At 55.0% G+C, this 23,485-nt stretch overlaps 1 protein-coding gene across 4 annotated transcripts in view; it reads left to right on the top strand.

Moving 5' to 3' along the window:
- Nucleotides 1–2,615: 2,615 nt before the first annotated feature.
- PRIMA1 (proline rich membrane anchor 1) overlaps nucleotides 2,616–23,485 on the top strand; it is a 59,579-nt gene continuing 38,709 nt past the window's right edge. For 3 of the 4 annotated variants that reach the window (XR_003422711.2, XM_027066508.2, XM_027066510.2), the window contains exons 1-3: nucleotides 3,017–3,163; nucleotides 3,830–3,955; nucleotides 11,022–11,157. Coding sequence is in view for 3 of the 4 variants with exons in the window: in XM_027066508.2 (XP_026922309.1) it covers nucleotides 3,863–3,955; nucleotides 11,022–11,157 (229 nt within the window). In the remaining variant the exon portion in view is untranslated. The other variant, XM_027066509.2, reaches the window with a different exon arrangement.

Raw genomic sequence — 23,485 nt, 5'->3', positions numbered from 1 at the left:
TCATTCCAAGTAGCCACGGGTGGAGCTTCAGAAATTGTAGGGTCGCTCTATGCCATATACGACCCTGCTTACCATCAGTAATGGGGCTCGTATTGCTTCCAGACAGATCGCAGTCCGGCTCCAACATTCTATCCTGAAGCTCGGCTTTCTAGGGTCACTTGTGGTACCAATTGTCTGTAGTTCCTGGGGAGACAGAGCATGAAGCAATGCTTGCTTGCTAATCCTTTATTGAGGGATATGACCCTCGGGCAACAGACGTGGGCAGGCAAGGGGAGTGGAACAAGCAAGGGAACACAAGGCTGTGTGCTACTGAGCTGGCCATCTCTTCAGAAGAACACACTGTCGGTTGCCCAGTCGTGCCTACTCGAATCTCCTGACAGGCCCAGTGAGACCACTACGATCCAAGCACCAGATCTTTCCTCCTTTCACTGGTCAAAATTTGCCCTGCAGTTCTGAGCAGTTGCCCGGTCCCCTGTAGGCAGATCCCAGGGACTGTGGTGTGCGGTTGCCATTTGAGTCCAGAAAGGGTGAGAGGAACCCGAGCCCCGCCTCAGCCCTGCTATGGGGGGAGGGGGCCCATACCAGAGGCTGCTCTTTGCCATAAGGCTGTGATGCTCCACAGTGTTAGGAAGGCCAGGAGGTTATGGGCCCAGAGGTACACAGAGAGGGCCGAGCACAGGAGTCCTGAAGACCAGAATGTATAATGCAGGCCTTCCAACACATAAAACCTGCCCAGGTCCTTCCAAAGAACGGGACGACTGCCTGGGGCTCAGTCCTTCTCAATCCCAGGTGAGTGGCTGTGTGAGCCCGGACAAGTTCCTCACGTCTCTGAACCTGTCGAATGGAGCAATTGCCTTCACCTCGAAGAGTTGTGAGAATGGCATTAAATGTGATACGAAGAACGTTTTTTAAGTGGTAAAGAGCTCCGTGTACAAACATGACAGGTTGCTGTCACATCTAAAGACTGGAATCACCAACAGCACAAAACACCCTGACTGGCTTAAGTAGAAAGGCATTAGCATAATCAATGTTGTTTTGACCTCAGCTGATGCATAGTGGCTCAATTTTGTGACTCATCCTTCTGCTTCAAACTATTAGTGAGAGAAAGTCACCTGGGAAGCCCCCTCTTTCAATATTTTCTTACCATCCCTCCTCCCTTCATGGTTGTCGCACAGGACAGCACCAATATCTCGCTTGTGCCCTGGTGTATACCCCTCCTCAAATGCTCCGTCTGACCTTAGTAGGCACTCAAAGACACTGTGTATGGAATGGATGAATGAGTGAGTGCATGAATGAATGAGTGAATGCACAAGTATCTCCACCGCTTTGCCCAAGGGATTCCCAACACTTGAAATACTCTCCCATTCCCAGAGGCCATTTTCCTCTGGAAGCCTCGACTGCCTTCTGCCTCATCCACATTCCTCTACCCCTGCTTACAGCAGACCCCCTCTTGCACCACAGCTGGAGGGCAGAATGGCTGATTTCATGATCTGTCTCCTTGACTGCACCCCGGGCTCGCGGGGGCGGGGGTGGGGGGGTGGGGGGGTGGGAAGGCACAGAGTCCCATTCACGTTTCTCCCCCCATGCCTCCTTGGTTCAGATGTGGCTCTAAAGAGTTTACCCGGAGAATAGTCTTGGGTGAGCACTCTGCATGCAAGAGGTCCCTAGAAAACTGGTCGGAAAACTGGTCTGCAGGGCACTTTATACTCGGAGTGGGTGTCTATATGGGGTGATGCAGGGTGCCCACAGAGACTGTGAGAAGGAACTGAGTGAATGTTTCTTCAGTGAGTCAACTACAGTGTCTGACTCTCCACTCTTAGTCCTGGGCTCTTGGTTCCCTCCTTCCCCCCACCTAAGAATAGGATTGTCCACGCTTTGGGGGACCTTCTGGAAGGCCATCCATCAAAGCGCTTCCCAAGCGCTTACACGGGATAAACAGAGCGGCTGCGCGTACCTGCGGTGCGGTCTGGGAGGCCGGGGGCAGCGGGTTTGAACGAAACGTGGCAGGCTACTTCGTGACCGACTTGTTGATAATCTTGCCTCCAACAGAGGAGTTGGAGACGGTTGAGGAAAAGCAGTGGTGGAGAGGTCCTCCCCAGGGCCGCAGGCAACTCCCTCCAAGACGCAGCGTGTGGTTGGAGAGGTCCCTGCACTGAGACTACAGAAGGGACAACAGGGCCCTTGGCCCCGGGAGGGCCGGCTTGCCCCTTCCAGCCACGACACCCAGGGGACACCGCCGTTCCGAATGGGGCGGGGGAGGGGAGACAGTCCGCAAGGACGGAGCGCAGGAAGGGGTCTCCGCGAGTCAGTCCTTGCCCCCTTCCCGCAGCCCCGGAGAAACTCGGGGGAAGGGCGGGCGTGGAGCCAGACCCCCTGGGGCCGGGAGTCCTCTTCCTCGCGGGTGAATAAATAAATTATTAAGCTCCCAATACACAATAGCCTCGCTAGATGGAGACGAGGAATCACTGCAGCGGCGCTGGCGGCGACGGCGGGGAGCGCGGGCGGGAGCGCAGCTCCGGGCGGGAGGCGGGCGAGGCTCTGGCGAGGCTCACGTCTGTTTTCCTTTTTCGTGCATTATTTATTTCGCCTCCGCCCGCGGCCCTGCTGCCCGAGCGGGCGCACCCGGGCAGCGCCTCCCGCGGGCCGGCGTGACGGACGAGGACGGCTCCGGCACCCCCGCGCCCCGGGCAGCCGCGCGGCGCCACCGGGAAGGGCGGGGATCCGGGGAGGCTCGCGCCGCCCGCTCCCGGCGGCTCGGAGGAGACTTTCCCCGCCCTCCCCTCCGCCTCGGCAGCCCGCCCCGGCCCCGGGCGCGGGGTGCCGCCCCTCCCGACCCGCGCGCGGCCGGGAGCAGCCCGGAGCCGCCGCGCCCTGCGCCCCGTGCGAGCGCGCCGCGCCCGGCCCCCGCTCGGCAGCCCGCGAGGCCCCAGCCGCGCGCAAACTTTTGCTCCAGTGCCCGGCGCTCCTCCCCGGCACGTGAAGCCCCCAGGCGCCCGCGCAGTCGCCAGGGTGAGGACCGAGGCCCCGCCTAGAGGGCGGGGGACCGGGGAGGCGGCTGGCTTTAAATGGGGGCCGTCCGGCGGCTCGGCGACAGTCTGCCGCGGGGGGAACGCGGACCTCCCTTCCCCGCGCCGAGGATCTGCTGGGGCCGCCGCCAGGCAAGGTGGCGTGAGGCACTGGAGGGGTGCGGGCGGAGAGGGAGGCCGGAGGGAGGCTCACGCCCGGAAGCGGGAGGCCCGGGCTGGGGAGAGCGCGCGAGGGCGAACGGGGTGCGCACGGAGGTGCCTATGTTGCAGTGTGCGCAGTGGGGGCCGGCGGGGCAGGGAGGGTGCACGCAGCGTGTGATTTCCCGGTGTTGTGCATGCAGGGTCAGCGAGTGTGCAGGCATGAGTCGGTGGGTGTGCACAGCCGTATCTGTGGGTGTGCAGGCAGGGTGAGCGGTGCCCGCGGGGTTTGAAGTGTGCTCACAGTGGGAGTGAGTTGTGCATGGCTGGGGAGGTTTCTGGGGAGATGCACTGGGCTAGGTTAAGTGTGCTTGGCTGTTTCTGGAGGTGTGCATGGAGCTAAAGTGTGCACGCAGGATTCTGGGGGTGTGCACGGGGCCAAGGTATACACAGAGGGTTCTGGGGGTGTGCGCCAGGACAGAGTGTTCTGGGATGCCGGCTTCTGTGAGTGTGCACGAAGGGTCAGCGAATGTGCCAGCTGGAGTGAAGGGGCAGGCTTGGTTTATGAGGGTGCCCGCCCAACCGGGACTGCTACGTGTGCGGGTGCGCGCGGGAGACGGTGCCCGCGCGGCCTCCGCCTGACCAGGGCTTTGCTCCCCTGACAGTTCGCCCCGAGTGCGCGGGTGCCGCGGGCCGAGATGCTCCTCCGGGACTTGGTGCTGCGCCGTGGCTGCTGCTGGCCTTCTTTGCTGCTGCACTGCGCGCTCCACCCGCTCTGGGGCTTCGTGCAGGTGAGCGGCGGCAGGGGGTTGTGGGCTCCTAGGCAGGGAGGTGCGGGCTCGGCGGGCTGGACCGGGGGTGGGGGTGGGGGGTGGCCCTGCTTCCAGCAGGCGCCCTCTGGTTGCCCCTGGGGAGAGTTTAGGAAAAGAAGAGGTGCAAGCCCTCCCGCTCTCCCCACCCCTCCATACTCCTGCCGTGAAAAGATGGGGCAAAACTCCAGGGGGAGGCCTCAGTCCTGGCGCGCTAAGGCCTGCAGGACAGGGCCTGGGAACAGAAAGGGCTTGGGAGTGCCTTCTTGATGACAACATTCTGTTGCAGAAATGCGGGAAAAGAAACCGTAGAGCGCTAGCACACTTACAAAGAAAATGGTCCCAACAATATACATTCTTTATTTCCCACCAGAATCACTAGTAAACTTCCACTCGGGCTTCTTACACTGGAATTGACACAGCAGAGGCTGTGCTACTTGTAGGCGGCGGAGTTGGACAAGTGCAGGGATGGTGCCCGGTGGCCACTGGTGGGGATGGAGGAAGGAGCTGTCTGTAAGGACTGCCTGGGGCTGGAGTCCTCACCCTGGGCCCCCTAGACCCCCAGGGCAGAGGCCAGGAGGCCAGCAGCTGGAGTTCTGTCAGTTGGGGTCAGGGAGAGGGTTAGATGGCATGGCCCCTAGTACCTCCCAGGATGCCCACGGTCAGTGGTACGGTGGAGTGGTGAAGTGGACTTTGGTGTCAGCGCTGAATTTGGAGCCCCGGCTCTGGCCCTCGCCGGCTCAGGACCTCAGGCAATGCCTCTCGGGGCCTCGGTTTCTTGTTCCTCTCTGTGCTGTTACAAGACTGGGATGAGATCAAGCGAGTAAAGATCGCTTAAAGCCGTGCCTGGACCATAATCAACACTAAACGGTAGCTGCTGCGAGTAATTGATACTAGTAATGGTAATGCTGCTCTTCTGTCTTCGTGGCCGGGCAGTCCGTTGATCATGACAGAGTCTGTTGGAGATTTTTGAATTCTCAGTGGCTCAGCAGGCGCTGGAGGGCATTTTTATTGTTTTGAGCATTGAACCGCCCAACCCTGGGGTCTTTGCGTCGTCATGTTCTTCTGGTGGCATTTTGGGGGTCGGGGATCGTTCGGATGGTTGCCCTGAACAGGGAGGGAGAAATCAAAGAAAAGAGGATAGGGGGAGACCCCTTGCCAGTCTGCTGCGGTCCGTGAGCTGTCCCAAGTGATGGGGCCCCCCTGGGAACCAGCTGTCGTCTGTCCCGCTCAGATGGTGGCCTGGGTGATTATTGGGGAGCACCAGGGGTTCTCATGCTGGAAGGAGTGTGCTGGTTGAGCGGGTGGGTCAACCAGAGTCTGCCCCCCACCCTCAGCACCAGGCTCATCTTCTCCGCTCTCTTGTCTGGCTTGCCTCTGTCTCCCTCACCATTGTTTTCCTTTTGGAATTGACAGCTTTGTTTAATGTGTGAAACAGCAGTTATTAAACTCAGCTGTGCCGCCTCGGGATTCAGGGTTTTGTCACTTGTAAACACTCGGGCGGTTTGGGACCAGCTTCCCTTGTTCAACTTTTAGTGGAACCTCAGATGTTAAGTTCACTGTGTTTTTATATTCGTTTGTTTACCGTTTTCCCTAACACTTTTTTCAGCTGATATGTATAGACAGCCGCATGATGATGTTGTCAGTCTCCAAGACTGGAATTCTGTGGTGTCGGCTAGCAAGACTGAGGCAGCAGACCCCCTGTCTCCCCACCATGACCACCAAAAGAAATAATTTTGTGACAGCAGCTCAGTTTTTTTAACCACCTCTTTCAGCCAGGCTGTACTTACCCAGGCGTGTGTGCGTGCGTGCGTGTGTGTGTGTGTGTGTGTGTGTGTGCGCTTCAGATGCTGTTACTTAATACAAATCAATTTTTGTGAAAATCAATTAGAAAAGGAGTCCTCCAGACAAGTAAAATGGGTAAAATCTTGGCAGGAGGCTCTGGAAAAATTAATCTACAAATGATAAGGACCGAGAAGCCAGGGGAAGAGGGGCTTTAGAATGGATGGATCTGGTTGTCAAGCGGAAGAGCTGAATCCACGGGAACAGAGGGGAGAAGAGAAAAATACAAGTGCGCAAAGCCATGTATTTTCCTTTAAGTGGAGAGGTTAAAATCTGTCACATCATAGGAGTTCCTTGAATATAGAGAAAGAACTCAGAGCTATCTGTGTTTTCATAAGCATTTTGCCAGAAGAGTCCCCCAAAGTTGTAAGCGTTTGCGAGACAGAGACCGACATATCAAAGTGCTGTAATTAATAGGGTAATTGGTGAAGCAAGAGACCTGTGGTCCCCCCAAAGCACCAGGTTCCCACCTTGCAATCCGCCTGACGCCTCTGGCTGCCGCCCAGATGATAAGGAACTTAATCATTAAAGTCAGATGACATTTAAATTGCCACAAGGTTGGTGGGGGCATTCCCTAGCCTTTCCCCTTTCTTCTTTAATGTGTCTGGAAGAGCGATTCTGAGCTTTTGTGATTTAGGGTTCTTCTAAGTTCACTTCCCGATGATTCCTTTTTTTTTGCAAGCAAAGAGGATGACAGGCTGGCAAATTTATTAGGTGTGACAGGAGTGTGTCTCATCAAGTTACTGTGGTGCTGGCCTGTCTCCATAAAAGATGCCAGAAGCCATCATCTTTGTGGGCGTCCTCCAGGGAGACAGGCTCTGATCCGGGCCAGTGGGTCTCTGTGCGCTAAAGAGGAGCCACCAGCAAGGCTGAGCTCATTTCATCAGTAGCATTTATTGGGCACCTACTGTTTGCCAGGCCCTTTGTGAAGTGCGGGGGGCAGTCCCTGCCCTCATGGCACTGACAGTCTGGCACTGGAGAGATAATTAAGTAATGATATGTAAGAGAACTCAGCAGGAGCAGACAGCTTGGAGATGAGACCCGATGGAGGGGTCAGAGAAGCCTGGCAGGTGGAGGGCTTCAGCTGAGGCATGAACAAGGACAAGATAGGAGCAGGATGCCGTGTGAAGGAAGCCTCCAGGCAGAGGGAATAACCCTGAGCCCAGAGGAGAGAATGGGGCACTGGAAGAACCTTGGGGAGGGGAGGGAAGTCCCAGGTAAGGCTACTATTATAAGCCACTAGCATAGTGTCTCACAGCTTGGACTTGATCCTGAGGGCCATGGGAGCTGTCGAAGGTTTTCAGCAAGAAATGACATAATCTCAGCCTGGCATTTTAGAAATCTTGGTCCAGCCCCACTGACAAGATAGATTTGGAGAGGTGGGGGTGAGGCAAGAGGCAAGGAGGCCGCGGAGGGGAGCAGTTGCCAGATTTAGCAGGTAAAATTGCAGGACATCCAGTTAAACTTGAATTTCAAATCAACAGTGGCTCATGCTTTTAGTGTAAGTATATCCCATACGATATTTGGGACATACTTCTACTAAAAATTGCTGTTCGTCGAAAATTTCCCAAGGTGTCCTATATTTTATCTCACAATCCTAAGTCAGAGGCAGGTGCTGCCCTGGGAAGATACAATGGTGTCCTGGTTTAGGGCAGTAGTAGTGGGAGTGGGGAGACATTGATGGAGTTCAGGGCTATTCAGGAGGTAACATCCACCGACCCGAAAAGCTGCGCTGATTGGCCGGGAGTGAGCGGGAACCAGCAACCATGGAGCACCGTGGCCCCCAAACCACAGTGGCAGGTACCAAATCCAGGTGACTGTGGGACTTACCTGTCCCTCAGCCCACTGTCCATGACAGCAGCATTGACAAGATTCTGGCCCCAGGGGAATGCTGCAGAGCAGGGGCAGGAAGGCAGGAGACAGCAAAACGGGACCAGAAGTGGTCACAGGAAGTAATGGTGTCAGCTTTTGTTCGGCGGGCTTTAGGCAGGTCGTTGACCTCCCTGGGCCTCTGCCCATTTTTAGTCAAGTCCAGCCAAGAGCAGGTGACCTCAGGGGTAACTTTCTTCTCCTTGTGGGACTCCCCACGATTCAAAGCAAGCAAGCCAGGTGTTGAGACAAGCTCCCAGTGCTGAGATTTGTCTTCTCTACTGGTCTAAACACAACAACCACCAATCTGCAGAACCCCCGAGGGGACCCAGAGTTGGGGAACAGAAGAGATCTTGTGTTTCTCCACTGGTGGGCAGACCATCCCCCAACACATCTTTTCATTGTGCACCAACTGAATGCAGGGCCCTGTGAAATCTTAGTGCGTTACTTAGCCTTTCTGGGTCTGTCGTCCCTATCCGAGCCCCCGCCCCACCATAAGCACGGATGACAATACTTGCCTCTCTCCATGATCTTCATGAGAGTGAAACGAGAGCCTGTTTCCCATGGCTGACACACAGTAGGGCTCAGGAAGTCTCACTTGGTCAGGACTAATAAAGCACAGACCCACCCACCACCTGCCTGCCCCAAACGCTCAAGGCTCAGTGTGGGCAGCAGACGTTGCCAAACAGTGGGGAAAGTGCCCAGAGAGAAGGGTTTACGAGGTGAAGAAGCTACCCTGGGCAGATGGATCTATTTTCTGGGGTGGGGGTGGGGGACGTGGGGCTCAGGAAGTTGGCAAGTAACCAGTCAAGAGAGGCTCGGTAGCCACAGGCTTGCACTGGACCACACCCCAGTGAGGGGCCCCAAGTGGGGTCCACCCCCCAGGGAGAAGGACAGACAGCCAGACACCAAGGAACCATGGATTTTTTTTAAGTGCCATGCGTTCCTTTGTTCCCTCCCCCTTCAGCCTTGAAACTTGGCCCCGGCTCCCCCACTGATAATTTCATCGCATTAAACTCTCTTATACATCCGTACCCTTATATCCTCTCACAGAAAAATGGGTCATCGTGTTGGGCTGGGTTAAGCAGACGTGCTCCTCTTGAACTCTTGCATAAATTGCCCCTCAGAGAGAGGGAGAGTAATTGCTTTAGCAGTGGCATTGCTTGACGTTTGCACACTGGTGGAATCCAGCAGAGGAATGCCCTCGGAGGCCAGCATTGGCAGAATGGAGCCTTCGAGCAACCCCCGTGGTCTTAGAAGGTCTTAGAAGGTCGGAACCAAGAGGAGGGCAGCTCAATGGCCACAGGAGAGCTGACAGGCACACTGGTGAAGCTGCTATGCTACGGGTTAGGCATCTCCACGGACTGACTAGGAGAGGCCCACCATCTGACGATCTGCCCTTCCCGGCGGGTGATGAGATTGCCTTTGGAGTTTGAAACTCACTCCATGGCCCTCTGAAAGCATGCACCCTCTAAACAGTCGCAAGCAGCAGCTTCTTGGCCCGGTAGATATTAAGTTAGGGCTGTAAATCAGTCCACCTCCTGCTGCCATCCCCCAGTGGTCATTACCCAGCCTGTTCAAGGCCTCCAAGTGGGAAGGGAGCGTCGGAGCCCCGTGGGGTCTCTCTGCCGGGCCGGGGACACGCACAGAGGAGGAGGCTGCCTTGGGCCTCCAAAGGCCGTCTGCAAAATGCCTTTCCCGATGGCAGGCTGCATTGCAGGTGGCTGGTTGCAGAGAACCTGGGGTTTTGGGTTTTCTACTCCCCTGAGATGACAGCCAGAGAAGTTACGGTGGGCTTCGTTGAGGTGAGGGTGACCGCCAACTCTTCCCTCCAGGCCGTTGAAGCCACTTGTTCCCTGGGACGGGCACAGAGCCGGAGGCTTATGGGTTAGGGCCCTCTGCTGCAGGGAGGGACGCTGGCGGTGTGTCTAAGCCAGCAGTTCTCACGCGGGCTAAACAGTAGAAGTCTAGCCTGGGGACATTAAACAAAATAGTCATGCCCAGCTCCACCTGCAAAAATTTTGATTTAACTGGTCTTGGGAAAGGCTCCGGCACGAGTTTTTTTTTTTTTTTTTTTTAAGCTGCCCGGGAGGTTCTAATGTGCCATCAGGGTTTGGAACTACTGGTCAAGCACAGCCCCCGTCCTTGTTTACAAGTGACGTAATGAAGGCTGGTGTGGAAAGAGTACAGACCAGGAGTCAAGAGCTATGGATTCTGGTCCAGTTTTTAATACTCATCCATTCATCCATCCGTCCGTCCATCCATCCATTCACCAAGTATTTACTGAATGCCAGGCATTCCCTTAGTGGCAGAAAATCCAAGGCCCAGCCGCCACCCCCATAGAGCTTATAGTCCAGTGGTGAAAACAGGTGGGAACCAGGCAATCACCCAAATGTAGATTTTTGCCCCACAGAGTGGAACCTGGTACCAGGAGAGCCTATAAAAGGAGAGCTGACCTGGTCAGACATGCTTTCCTGAGGAGGTGATAGCCACTCTGAGTAATGGACAAAGCGAGAGAAAGGTGTTGGAGAACATTCCGGGACACTGGAGCAGCATATGCAAAGTGGAGGGGGGAGGGGCGATGCACGGCCAGGGTCCAGGGAGTAGAAGAAGGGCATTGAAGGCAGAGCGGGAGCTGAGAGCATGGGGTGCAGTGGGGCTGGAAACGTTGTCAGGGGCCTCCTGAGCACGGCCCTGTGGCCACATGATCTCCTGAGCTGTGGGCAAGCACTCGGGGATTGCTGGGAGGATGTGGATGGTTTGGTCCTGTGTTTCCCACAAGACCCCTCCGGCTCTCTTGCTCACATGGCCTGGGAAGGTAGGCTTCCTTCCTCAAGATGGGGGCACCTTGGCCTGAGTTGACGGAGGAAGGCTGTCAGGAGCTGTGGACAGAGAGAAGGCGAGGGCTTCTGGAGACTGGAAGAACGGTTGGCTAGGGTTACTGAGGAGGTACAATCAGTATCCTGTCACCACATGGTGTGGGAACCTTGGGCAGCCACTTCTCCTGCCTGGGTCTCAGTTTCCTCATGTGTACAGGAGGGAAATTCTGAGAGTTAACCATCAAATTCTTGTCGACCTCTCACTAATACCCAAGTTACTTGTCAGCGGGTCCCTGGCAGAGCTGGGAATAACACCTTGGTCTCTAAACCTGCCCTGCCAGCCTCCCACAACATCGTTCCCTTTGAGCCAAGCCCACGCCTTCATTCTTCCCCGCGGCGGTCTTCGGTCTTCGGGAAGGATCCCGGGTTCCACCCTGGCTGGGATCGGGTGGCGTGGGTCCATTTCCCTCCTGGTGGCCTCATTGTCTTCTCTCGGGCGCGTGTGCCCGTTTCTGCAGGTGACGCACGGTGAGCCCCAGAAGTCCTGCTCCAAGGTGACCGATAGCTGTCAACACATCTGCCAGTGCCGGCCCCCTCCCTTGCTGCCCCCACCGCCCCCGCCCCCACCGCCTCCCAGACTCCTCTCCGCCCCAGGTAAGTAAAGGTTTGTTTCTGGGGTTCTCTCTGTGTTTTCCGGGCCCAGAAAGGCCCCGGGAGCAGAGCAGAGGGCAGCCTTGCTTCCTTTGTAATTTTCCACTGGCCGAGCAGGAGGGAAGCCAAGGCCCAACTTTTCCCTGCAGTCTGCAGAACGCCTTTCCCACAGAATGTTCCTGCGGGATGGAGGAGGATGCCTCCATCGGTTAATCAGATAAAAGTCAATCTCCATTTGATGAGTAACTCGGCCTGGATTGTTCTGAAGGCCAGAGCTTGAGAGGGGTGCAGCCATCGGGCCAGTCTTAAATACCCTCCCCATGCGCATGCTTTCATGTCTGTATTTTAATTCGCGCTTGAGGAGGTGATTGGTTAGGAGCCCAAGCGGAGGCTCTGGGAGCGAACTTACACAGATGCCTGACAGCCATTTGCAGCGAGTTCTGCTAGAAACCTCCCTTTCAGCTAGAAACCTCCCTTTCACTTGTTTGCCTTGATTTCATCTACGAACAGGTTGATTGCCTGGTCATTCAAACAAAGGAGGGTTTTTCTTTAGCCGGAAATGGCCTCATCCTGATTCTCAGGGGTTAAGCCTCCTGCTTACAATTGCTGGTTGAGAAGGTCACTAAACAGAGATTCTGCATCTTGGATGGTACGGCCTCTAGACCACCTGTGATCGTGTGTGGCTGTCTCTCGCTGAACACATCTCCGTTGAGTTATTCGGGGCATATGTTAAATAACCTTGACGACGCTTATTCTCCGGTAGATGGTGTCTTCAGGCTCTCAGTGTCCAGACAGTGATGCAATGTTCTAGAGGATCTTTGCAGTTCAGATGCATTTCTGAGTTTGGTCTGCTAGGCCCTTACCTGTTCCCATTCTTCCGTGACACCTGTAGCCCGGTGCTTCTCTGAGTGTGGCCCTCAACGTCACCTGAAGCATTCCTTTTAAAGTGTAGCTCAGGACCCACTTCTAACCCACCCAGTCAGTCTTTGGGTGCGGCTTAGGAATTGGCATTATAACAAGTTCAGAGATGATCCAAATATAAGTTAAGGTTGAGAACCTTGGCCTACCGGGCTCTCTGCTCCAGGCCTCCGAAGGACCCTGTAGCCCAGCATGTTCACCTCCCTCTCTCTCCTGAGGGAACCCCTGGGTTGTACCGGGGGGGCCCAGCCTCAGGCACCTGCCTCTGCAGATCACTCCCTTCCCCCTTTGCTTCCTTTGGAAGCCCTCCTCTTTCCACTTTTTGGGCAACGAGCCTATGCCATCTCCTGTGCAAGCCTATGCTTGCATCTGATTGGTCCACGTCCCCCAGCAGGGGTCCCTTCCATCCGCCCTGCTCTAACTGAGCCTCTGTGCCAGACACAGAGGTGAAAGACCATTCTGGTCTTCGGGGGGTCTCTCAGCCTCAAAGAAGAGGCTCAAAAAGTGGCCTGAGAGAGCACAGGTAGCCTTCAAATCTTTGAGTAGTTGGGCCACAGTAGACAGTAACATTGACCTGAGTCTTAACATGGATAGGGTTGTTCTAAGTTGATAAGGAAGGTGTGGGGAAAGGACATCAGACAGAAGGAATAGCATGGGCAGAAGGTTGGAAGCATGGCTTTGTGAGACTCAATCATGGGAGTCCCAAGCCCTTCAGTGGGTTGGAAGGAGTTGTCAAGGGGCGGAACGTGAAGGGCCTTGTGTGCCTGGCTGAGGAGATCACATTTCATCCTGTGAATTGTTGTTTGCCAAACATCATTCACCATATCCAAATACATCCTGTTATTTGCCTTAGTTTTTATTTCGTTAATGTTTATTTACTCTTGAGAGAGAGAGAGAGAGACAGAGAGAGACAGAGCATGAGCAGAGGAGGGACAGAGAGAGAGGGAGACACTGAACCCGAAGCAGGCTTCAGGCTCTGAGCTGTCAGCACAGAGCCCGACATGGGGCTTGAACCCACGATCCATGAGATCGTGACCTGAGCCAAAGCCCGACACTTAACCGACTGAGCCACCCAGGCGCCCCTGCCTTAGTGTTTCTTTAAATAGATTCATTTTTTTTGTTTATATTAACCAATTTCCAAAAAAAAATCTTTATATAACTACTGAAATGAGTCAATGAAAAACCAGTATCATTGGCATAATTAGAGGGTGACCATAAAAATAAATGCAACGAACACAAAGCAGCGTTTCAGAGTTCTAGCTTGTTGTGGAAGGTTCCGAGCTCAAGGCTTTCCCTCTTCTTGTTAAAAAGGGAGAGGGTGCGCCTGGGTGGCTCAGTCAGTTAAGCATCAGACTCTTGGTTTCGGCTCAGCTCATGATCTCACAGTTTTGTGAGTTTGAGCCCCCCTTTGGGCTCAGTGCTGACAGCACAGAGCCTGCTTAGGATTCTCTGTCCCCTTCTCTCTCTCTGTCCTTCCCACTCTCACGCTGTCTCTGGCTCTTCCAAAATAAATAAATAAACTTTAAATACATTTAAAAAAATAAAAAGGGAGAGAAGCAAGTGGTAGAAAGATAGATGTCAGAGCTCGAGCAGGGACTGCGTGGAGATTTTTCTCTGTAAAGAAATCAGAAGGCTTGTGAGAGAACCCAAAGGGGCCTAAGTTTCTTGCTCCGTGTCTCAGTGTGTTGGTGTGCTGGGTCCACCTGCCACCTGCAGTCAGCTCACTTACCTGCAGGGACACGCACCCCACCCTTTAGAAAACTGCTGGCTGCGGGTAGCAGTGAGCCCACAGAGGTGTTAAGCGGGAAGGCGGCAGGATTCCGTATCGTCTTCTTCAGAAAGGTCAGCTTTCCCGACCATGTGGAGGGTGGCTTGGGGGGTGAGCTGCCGGACCGGAGTCGAGTGGGGAACTCGTCGGAGACTGCAAGCCCCAGACCACCCATCAGGGCCTGGAGCCAGGCTGGGAGCTGCAGAGAAGGGGAGGCAGGCAGAGAGTGCCTCGTGTGAGGCGAGAGAGGCCTTCTGGTGGGCTTTGGGCCTGAGGGCTTCTGGGGGCGAGGAAAGCAGACGCAGTCTGGTCCTGTGGCGGGGCTCTTTCAGTTACACATAGCTGTGATACCAAAACCGGGGAGAGAGATGTTAGTTTCTCAGTTCATGTGTCGGGACGTTCTAGAAGCAGGTCTTGTATGATGATAGCATTGGATCTCTGTCTCTGCCTCTCTGTCTTCTGAGTTCTCCTGGGTTGCCTCTTCTCTCAGGCTGGCCCAGTGTCTGTGGCTCCAGGCTCTGGGATTCCATCACCCTTACAGTTAGTAATCTTCCTACAAGGGGAGCTTCACTTTCTGAATCCTTCAACTGAAGTCCCGGGGCTGACTGTCATCGGACCAGCTTGGGTCACATGTCTGTCCTTGGACCAGTCGAGGTGGCCTCTGATGGGATGGAATAAGCTGATTGGTCAGGCCTGGGCCATGTGACCACCCTTGGCGTTGGCATGTAGGGACAGAGGTTAAAGGACAGATCGCTTTCCAAGGGAGGAGCTAGGTAGAGGGGCTGTATACAGCCCAAGGACGAGGATGTGGACCCTGGGCAGGTCAGACAGGGGAGGCACCCCACAGCCATGGCCTCCCTGAGGACGTGCGAGGCAGATTAGACCAGTGGCAGAGAAAATATTTTGCACAATTCGCTCTGTCCTTGTCGAGCCCAGCCTAGACCTTGCACACGGTGGTGCCCAGTAAATGTCAGGCACCTATAGAGCCACATTGCAACTTCAGCCTGTTCTGTAATCCCCAAGGGAGTCGCCTCTCCCAGCAGGCACGGGGCTTCAGAGCTATGAAGCTGCTGTTGTCATTTCGTTCAGTAGGCGTACATGGGGCTCAGCAGGGCTGGGCACTGTGCCAGCGGCTGGGGAGCCAGTGTAGAGCAAGAGAGGAGCCGTTCCTGCCCTCATGCAGCTCAGTTTGCAAGAGGTATTGGCAGGAGCGTCCTTTTCTGCTATCTTTCTGGAGACACTGCGTGTAGGCACGTGTCGCCTTTTGCCCATCGGATGTGCCTTTCATCCCTTGTGCTGACACGGGCCTCTCCTTCACTGGCCAGCATTTGCCAAGCGCCTGCGTTGGGCACACTGGAGGCACACAGAGGTGCACAGGGACTTGTGCACCCTTGCAGCAGGGGCTGGAAGGGAGCATCTGGGAAAGAATTCTCCAGTAGATGTTGGATGAGGTGGAGCAGAGGGAGGCCAGCCAGTCCGTGGAGGAGGGGGAGTGGCTGAAGCCCGGAGTTAGGAGCCCAAGGATCAGGCAGAGGACTCCCTGCTGAAGGCATGTTTGTCTGTAGGAGTGGGGGTCTGGGGTAGAGGGAGAAAGAGGGAAGGGAGAAACCTCTATGCGTCTTCAGGCAGACCTGTCCAGTCTCCCATGAAAGCGACTGCCAGAAATGCATATTGGAATTGTTGGATGTTCTGCATGCGGCCAGGCAGGCAGGCCTCCCTCTTCATCCAAACAGCACCCTGCTGCTCAAGGTGACCACCTTGTCATGTTTTGCCCAATCCTGTCCTGGTTTTACCCCTGAAAATCCTATATCCCGTGAAAGCCGCCAGTCCTGGGCTAACCGGGACAGCTGGTCTCCCTTTTGCTGAGCCACTCTTGTCTGGCAAAGGCAAGGTGGTGTGTTTGGGTGTTGATTTGTTTGGTTTTGGCATGTTTGTTTTGTTTTGTTTTATCACGAAACTTTCAAGGACGCTGCCTCCCCCCCATCTCCATCTGGAACTCATTGCTCATGGGGGCAGCTCAGCTGTGCGTTCCTCTGTTGGGGGCGGGGGGAACCCAACCCTGTGCCACCCCTCCCAGCAGCCCTGAGAAGTCTGTTGAGTCCCACCTGTCACTGGAAAGGAGCGTGGAAAAGCATCTCCACTGTCTGCCCTTTGTTCCTCCGACTCTGCCTACCACCCTTTGCACTTAAAAGGGGCAGCTGGACTTCGTAAACTTTTACAAGCTGTGGGCCAGAGGGAGAGGCTTGACCAGTGGTTCCCAAACATGAGTGTGGTCAGAATCCCCTGGAGGGCTTGTTTAATAAACCCAGGTTGCTGGAGCCGGTCCCCAGAATTCCTGATTAGGTGGGTCTGGGGTGGGGCCTGAGGATTTGCCTCATTCCCACATTCTCAGCTGTTTCTCCTGCTGGCCCGGGTGCACACTCTTGAGAACCAGTGTCGGAGAGAATGGCAATCAGGGCAGGGAACCTTAGAGTCAGACCCAGCCCTTCCACTCCTCGCTCTGTGACCCTGGGCACATCCCATCCCTCTCAGAGCCTCAGTTCCCGCATCTGTAAAGTGGGGCTAGTGATACCTCCTAGAGAAAGCATTGCTGTGAAGGCTGGAAATTATATAGGCTGCACTTGGCAGAAGGTATGTGCTTGAAAAGCACTGTTACAGCCCAATGACTCATAGCCTGGCTTTCCTGCCCTCCAGACCTGGTGGCAAATCCTTCTCATTAGCTAAGTGATTTGGGCAAGGTACCCTTTTTCTTTTTAATTTTTTAAAGTTTATTTACTTATTTTGAGAGAGAGAGAGAGAGAGAGAGAGAGCGCGCGTGCACAGGGAAGGGGCAGAGAGGGAGGGAGAGAGAATCCCAAGCAGGATCCCAAGAATCTGTCATCGCAGAACCCGATGTGGGGCTCGAACTCACGAACCATGAGATCATGACCTGATCCAAAATCAGGAGTCGGACGCTTAACCAACTGAGCCACCCAGGCACCCCTGAATAAGGTATCCTTAACTGCTTGGGACCTCAACTTCTGCATCTGCAAAATGGGGCTAATGACGCTACCTGGGGCATGTGCGTGGTCGTGAGGCTTCGGTGACATGTGGTAACCACCTTGCGGAACCCAAGTAACACTCCATAAATGGAAGCTAATAAATAATACTGGACATGCCTGGGTGGCTCAGTCGGTTACATGCCTGGCTCTTGGTTTCAGCTCAGGTCACAATCTCGAGGTTTTGTGAACTCGGGCCCCACGTCGGGGTCTGTGCTGGCAGCGTGGAGCCTGCTTGGGATTCTCTCTCTCCCTCTCTCTCTGCCCCTCTGCCACTCATGCTGTCTCTGTCTCTCTCTGTCTCTCAAAATAAATAAATAAACTTTAAAAAATAAAAAAAAAATAATACTAACAGTAACAGTCATGATAATGAAAGGTCACTGGCCTCCAGGCTGGGCTGGTGCCTCTCTGTTGTCCAAGGGGCATCAGGTTAGAAGCTTGAGGATGAAGTTGGCTCTTGAAGGGTGTGTAGGCTCCCCTAGGTATTCGACAGGAAGGAAAAGGTTTCCAGAGAGTTCCGCCCATGCCCCTTGCCAGGTTCACAGTCAACCAGAGTCCTGGGTGTTTCCGGAAGGCGTGGGCAGGGGTGAATCCTGGCAAAGGTGACGGCGTGCTGGGGGCCTGAGCAGAAAGCCCACACGGCAGCCGCCGGAGTTCAGGACCTGGACTCACTTGGTGGATGTCGGCGATGCCCACTCGTCCCTGCATGTGACTCAGACGGCGGAGGCCACGGAAGGAGACATGTACTAGCCCTCAAGGAAGAACACGGGCAGCCCTCCGTGCGACCTGCTTCTGAGGCTGATTGGGCCAAAAATAGCTGTGGCAGAACAGAGGCGGGCGCCTGCGTTTCCACAGTGCCTGTCTTCACGGAGTCGAGTCACCGATAGAGATTTTATTTTTGCATCTATTTTATTCTTAGAAAAACCAGAAGAGAGGTTAAGTGACTCCCCAGAGGTCACACAGCAGTGGTGGAGCTAGAATGGGGTCACCTGGTTCCCAGACCTGTGTGCCAAGGGCCAAGTTTTAACAAAGAGAAGCAAATGGGAGTGTGGGAGTTCTAGAATCCTTTTTTTTTTTTTTTTTTCCCCACTCACCCAGAACACTAGAAGGAAACCAGTGTTTGGTTCCCGGTGCTGAGGTGGAAGCTTGCTTTCCTCATCTCATTTACTCCTTAAACACTCTTTAGAGTAAGTGGTATCATCCCCAATTTCTGTGAGGAGCTTAGGGCTCAGAGAGGGTGAGTTACTTGTTCCAGGCTGCCCAGCTGGTAAGAAGGGGAGGTAATTCCTGCTTCCCGCTGCATCTTTTGCCCACCTCTGCCCCTCTGTGGCTGACCGTCAGGGTCAGGACCCCCTTTCCTTTCCTTGATCGGGCCTTCCTCCTTCCTGTCTCAGAGTCTTTGCATATGTGAGTCCTTCTGTTCCAGGCTCCCCCTCAAAGTGGTTGACCTTAACTCCCGCAGACCTCAGCCCAGGAAAATCCTCCCTGACCTCCACAGAGGTCACGCCATTCCCAGGTCCATCTATGGCCAAGGAACAAATCACCCCAACAGTTAGTGTTTAAAAGCACAACACGTGCATCATCCTTTCCTCTCACAGTGACGGGGTTGACGGGGCTCCACCAGGAGGCTCTCGCCTGAGGTCCTTCCTGTGATTTCAGTCCCTTGGCTGGGGCTGGATCCATCTTGACGGCCTCGCTGCTCACGTCTGGTGGTTGGTTCCGGCTGGTGGTTGGGTCCCCAGCTCACCGTGTCCACCTCCAGACAGTTTTGAGCAGAGGTGCGGTGTGGCCTCTGCAGAGACCAGTTCCCTAGTGAGGAGGCTGTCCTTGGGTCCAGGCCAGAACCGGTGGGGGGGGTGGGGAGCTGGATGTGGGGGCAATGGTGAGGTGGCAGTCTTAAGCCCCGGTCCAATTTAAGATGGTTTTGGAGGCCGGGGCGATAGGACTCGCCTGGTGGCTGTGGTTGTAGGGGAGGATTGGGGCCAGGGATTCTGCTGGGTTTTGTCGATGAAGGAGCAGAGAAGCCACAGGACGTCACCCACACTGCCCCCTCTCCTTGGTGCTCAGGACGTTGGTGATCTCACCAGTGGGGTCGTCGAGCAGACTCATACGGTGCCACGCAGGGGTCGGCAGAGGCTCCGATGTCCCGCAGTGTGTTTCAGCAGCTGCCGTTTTAAGGACACAACCTCTGGGGCTTTAGCACAAGTCCAGGGGTTAACGACACTTCATTGCTATAAAGAAGCCAACGAGAGTTTCTTCTTGGTTGTAAGGAGTTTGGGGCAAGCGGAGGAGGAGGCCCTCAGAGGCCTCTAAAGCCGAGGGTGGGTGTCCCAGGTGAGGCCGACCCCTGGGACCAGCCTTCTCCACAGGCTCCTTACGAGAGCATGGCTGCCATGGTGCTGTCCTTGCCAAGAGTGAGACCTGATGAGGGACCGGAGGTGTCATCTAGGACCCATGTCGCTTTGCACGTGTTTCGCTTCATGGCTGCATTGGCGAAGCTGGTCTTCACCGTCACATGCCTTTGGACCCGCATTCATCCAATTTGTGGGAGACGGTTTCCATCCTGTCACCTGTGAGGCACTTGCAGGCTTGCGCATAGGAGGACCGGGGGGCTGGGCCTGGCTCTGGCCCTTAACAGCCATGCACTGGTCACTCAGCACCTCTCTGAGCTTTATGCTTATCTCCCTCCAAAAGTGGCTGTGGAAGTGGAAATAATATGTGAGGGCCTTGCTTCGCATCTGGCACGTTCTCACTCTTAGTAGATAGGACCTCTTAGTCAACATAATCCTGGCTTGAGCAAATCTCGTATCCAGACTGGCCTTGGCTCCCCCATCCATGAAATGGGCTGGCTCCGTCTCGCATCCCACTCTGTGCTGAGCACAGTGCGTGCGTGAGCCTGATTTTTGTCTCTGGACGTGAGCGTCTGGTATCCGGAAGAGCTCTAATAGTTGCTGGCTCTTTCTTTTAAGTGATTTTATTTTTTTTTAAGTACTGAATTTTCTTCTCCCAATTCAATAAATGGAATTGTCTTCCATTTATTTGTTTGTATCCAGCAAATAAAATATTACACATTTATTTGGACTCTAATTTACTCAACCAACCTTTATTTGTTGATTTACTGAGCAAACCGAGTGCCAAGAGGTTGTGCCTTGGCAGGTCCTGGGGCTGCAGAGATGAATTATCCACAGCCCTGCGCCTCCAGTTGGATGCCGGAGCTTTGGCTGCTGGGAGGTGTTGGCATCACCTGGGAGTGTTAAAAATGACTGATGCTTGGGCCGAGCCTGGAGGGAGGTGGTTCTTGTCTGAATCGAGGTTGAGACCCTTGGCTGTAACCAGAGGCATGAGGCAGGAAGGGCTCTGTGCCAAAAGGAGAGGAACAGGTGTGTGCAATGGAGTTAGGGGCTGGAAGGCCGGTGAAACTTGCACACGAGTGAGTGACCTCCCAGCGCCACCATAGGCGCTGGGATGTCCCCAGAGTCAAGGCCAAACTGGACTCTGGGGACATCCAAGAATCCGGGATCTTAGGAGGGGTCGACTCGGCACAGGGGCGGAGATGGGGAAATATACATGTTGGCCAGTGCTCACTTCCAGCCCCGACGTGGACCTCCAGGGTGCTCTAGATTCATACAATATAAAGTTCACCATTTTACAACGTACAGTCAGTGCTGTTTTTAATATAGTCATGAGGCTGTGCAGCCATCACCCCCTATCTAATTGCAGAGCATTTTCATCACCCCACAAGGAAACCCCAAACCTCCTAAGAGAGTCCCCCTCCCAGTCCCTATTCTGGACATTTCACATAAACCTGGGTGCCTCGGTTTCCTCATCTCCTAGCAGGGATGAAGCCTCCTTCCTCAGGGTGGTTGTGAGGAGGAATCCAGACACTGTGTGCGGGCTCAGCCCCCTGCCTGGCGCAGGGCAGGTGTTCGGAGAGTGTGGCCTCCATAATGGAAAGGGATCCTGCAGGCGCACGATCCTGGCTGAAAGGCCCCGTCTGCTGCATTGGGATCAAAAGCTGGTTCTGGCTAATTCTGGCCTTGTGTGGACCTCGTGGGGCCCTTGAGTGGGTTGGCCAGGCTTGTATGCAACCATGGTTAAAACAGTGCCAGCCCCAGGTGATCACCCTGTCAATGTTAGCGACTTCATATTATGGCAGAATTCATATAGGATGTCTCACTTGTGTCCGGGACAAAGCAGCCATTCTGACCTATTAAGTTTCGGGTCCGACCCCTGAGAACCAGGACTATTGAATTCATCTTCATCCGCTGAGACAGCCCAGAGCCTGACGCAGGGAAGGTGCACACTGAGTATTTGAATAAATGAATGCGTGTGTGACTGGCGTGAAGACAGAAGATAAACTCTCCAGGAGCAAGAGGGTTGAGGGGGGACTAACAGTTTTGAGCGTGCCATTTGCCAGGGAGCATCTGGGACGGTGTCTTAGTTCGGGCTCCAGAAATAGATACTGAGACAAGAATTCGGGTACAGGTGGCTATTTGGGAGTTGAGCCCAGAAAACACCCATAAGGAGTGGGGGAGGGAGACAGGGCAAGGGGTGATGTCAAGACAGTTATCCCTGTGGGCAGCCCGAGGGAGCTCAGTCCTGCTGGGGAGCTCTGGGAAATGGTGTGGGACAGCACCTAAGAGGGACCCGACCTGAGGGCCGAGGTTAAGAGCTGATCCCGGAGGGAGTGGTTCCTCGGCAGTTGGAGCCGAGTCAGTGAGCCCTGGAAGGACACCAGTATCCGCTACAGGCTGTGACCTTATTCCCCTGTTCTTGCCATGGGTGACCTCGCCCCTGGCCAGACCCAGATGGGTCTATGCCTTCCAGGAGTCCGCACCCCGCTTTCCCACAGATGAAAGCACATCAGCGCTCATTGGGATACCTAATTTACATATTTAAAGAGCAGTAAATCATTCACTGCTCATTTACTCATTCAACAAAGACGTGTAGATGTCTCCATCGCGGTCAGAGCACGACTCAGTGGGTAGGGCAGGGAGAGCCCATAGGGAAGGTTCATGGGGGAAGATTGGGGTTCCGTTTTTTTCTCACGTGGAATGTGGGATGCGCGTGGAGGGCTCGAGGAGGCAGAATACGGGAATTGCGGACAAAACGGAGCACCAAGAATCCCCAAGCAGTCAAGCTGAGTGGAAAGTGTCCCACCCTGAGCAGGTGTCCTGCAGGAGGTGGTGGGAGCGGAGCTGAGGGGGAACGATTGGCCAGGTGAAGGCTGGGCGCAGAAGTGGGGAAGAGCAGCGCGCTCCTGGCAGAAAGTTTGGCAGGGCCAAAGGATTGGAGGCCACAGAGTCTGTCCATCCCAGGACTGCAGATGCGCACAGGGCTCGAGAGAGAAGCTAGAGGAACATGGGCAAGGCACCGCATGAACAAGTCCTGGACTTGAACCTCAGGCAGTGCAGAGCCCTGGACGGTGTGCGTGGAGAGTTACCAGCTGAGGAGCCTTCAGACAGCCCCGGTGAGGGGCTAAGTGGCAGGGACGGAAGACAGGAAGCAGGGAGGAGACGGTGGCCCAGGGGGAAGAGTGATGGTCTGGGTCAGGTGGTGGCTGTGAGCAAGGGGGTCCGGGGCTTGAGAAACTTCTGGACTAGCGACCCACATTTGTCCGGGATGAGCGGAAAGGAAGACTCCTGGATGACACTATCCGACCAGATGCCTCTCATGGAGACCGGACACAGAGGGGGGGTGTTCCAAGGGCTTAGCAGGTCCAGATTTTGTCACGTGGTGTTGGAGGTGACCTGTGATAGGAGGACGCAGTCGTCTGGTGGGTCTGGAGTTGAGGGCGAGGCCTGAGCTGGCCCTAAGGGGGAGGGGGTGGGGGCAGTGACACTGAAGCCACCAGAGGTCACCCAGAGAGAGAGTGGGGAGGACAGAGCCTGAGGTTCGGGAGGAAGAGGCTCCTGAGAAAGGGTAGCTAGAGAGAGGGGAAGAGAAAGACCAGAAGAGGTGACTCGAGAGGAGGGAAGGAGCCAGGTCTTGGAAGAGTTCACAGGATTAGTAACCAAACACTGTCTACCCTCCCCATCCACTTCTCTGTGCCTCCAGAGTAGAGAATGATGAAGTTTAAGGACTTAGAGCTCAAACAGGTGGGTGGCTCCCACTTGGGGGCCATGGGGAAGCAGGCGGGGATATAAAGCAGCATCCTTCAGGGGGCCCCCAGGAAGGCGTTGGAGCTCACTGTGGGCCTGGAAGGTGGGGAGAGGTCCGACTGGCCTCCCAGAGTGGGAAGGCCATGAAGAAGGTAAGGGAGCCAGCTGCACGTGACTGGGAGCAACCAAGGGCCCCCAGTGGAGGTGTGGGTTGTCTCAGGAGTGTGTGCCGAGGCAGGGCGGGGGGGGGGCAGGGGTCAGAGGCTGACTTTCCGAGACTCTGAGAGGGAAGCTGGGGGAGGTGATCACAGGGCAGGCAGACCTTTATTCATTCAAACATTTCTCGACCATTCCTACGTTCTAGGGGCTTGGGGTACGCCACAGAACAAAATAGATGCAGAGCAGAGCAAAGCGAATAGGATACACCTGTGAGTTGCATGGTGTGCTAGAAGCAGCAGGGGCTGGGGAGCTGGGGAGTGAAATGGAGCAAGTCGGGGCTGGGCCAG

The sequence above is a fragment of the Acinonyx jubatus genome, chromosome B3, assembly GCF_027475565.1.
Source record: "Acinonyx jubatus isolate Ajub_Pintada_27869175 chromosome B3, VMU_Ajub_asm_v1.0, whole genome shotgun sequence".
Classification (NCBI taxonomy): domain Eukaryota; kingdom Metazoa; phylum Chordata; class Mammalia; order Carnivora; family Felidae; genus Acinonyx; species Acinonyx jubatus.
The sequence above is the reverse complement of the archived record's forward strand: the minus strand, read 5'-3'. Positions and strand labels throughout refer to the sequence as shown.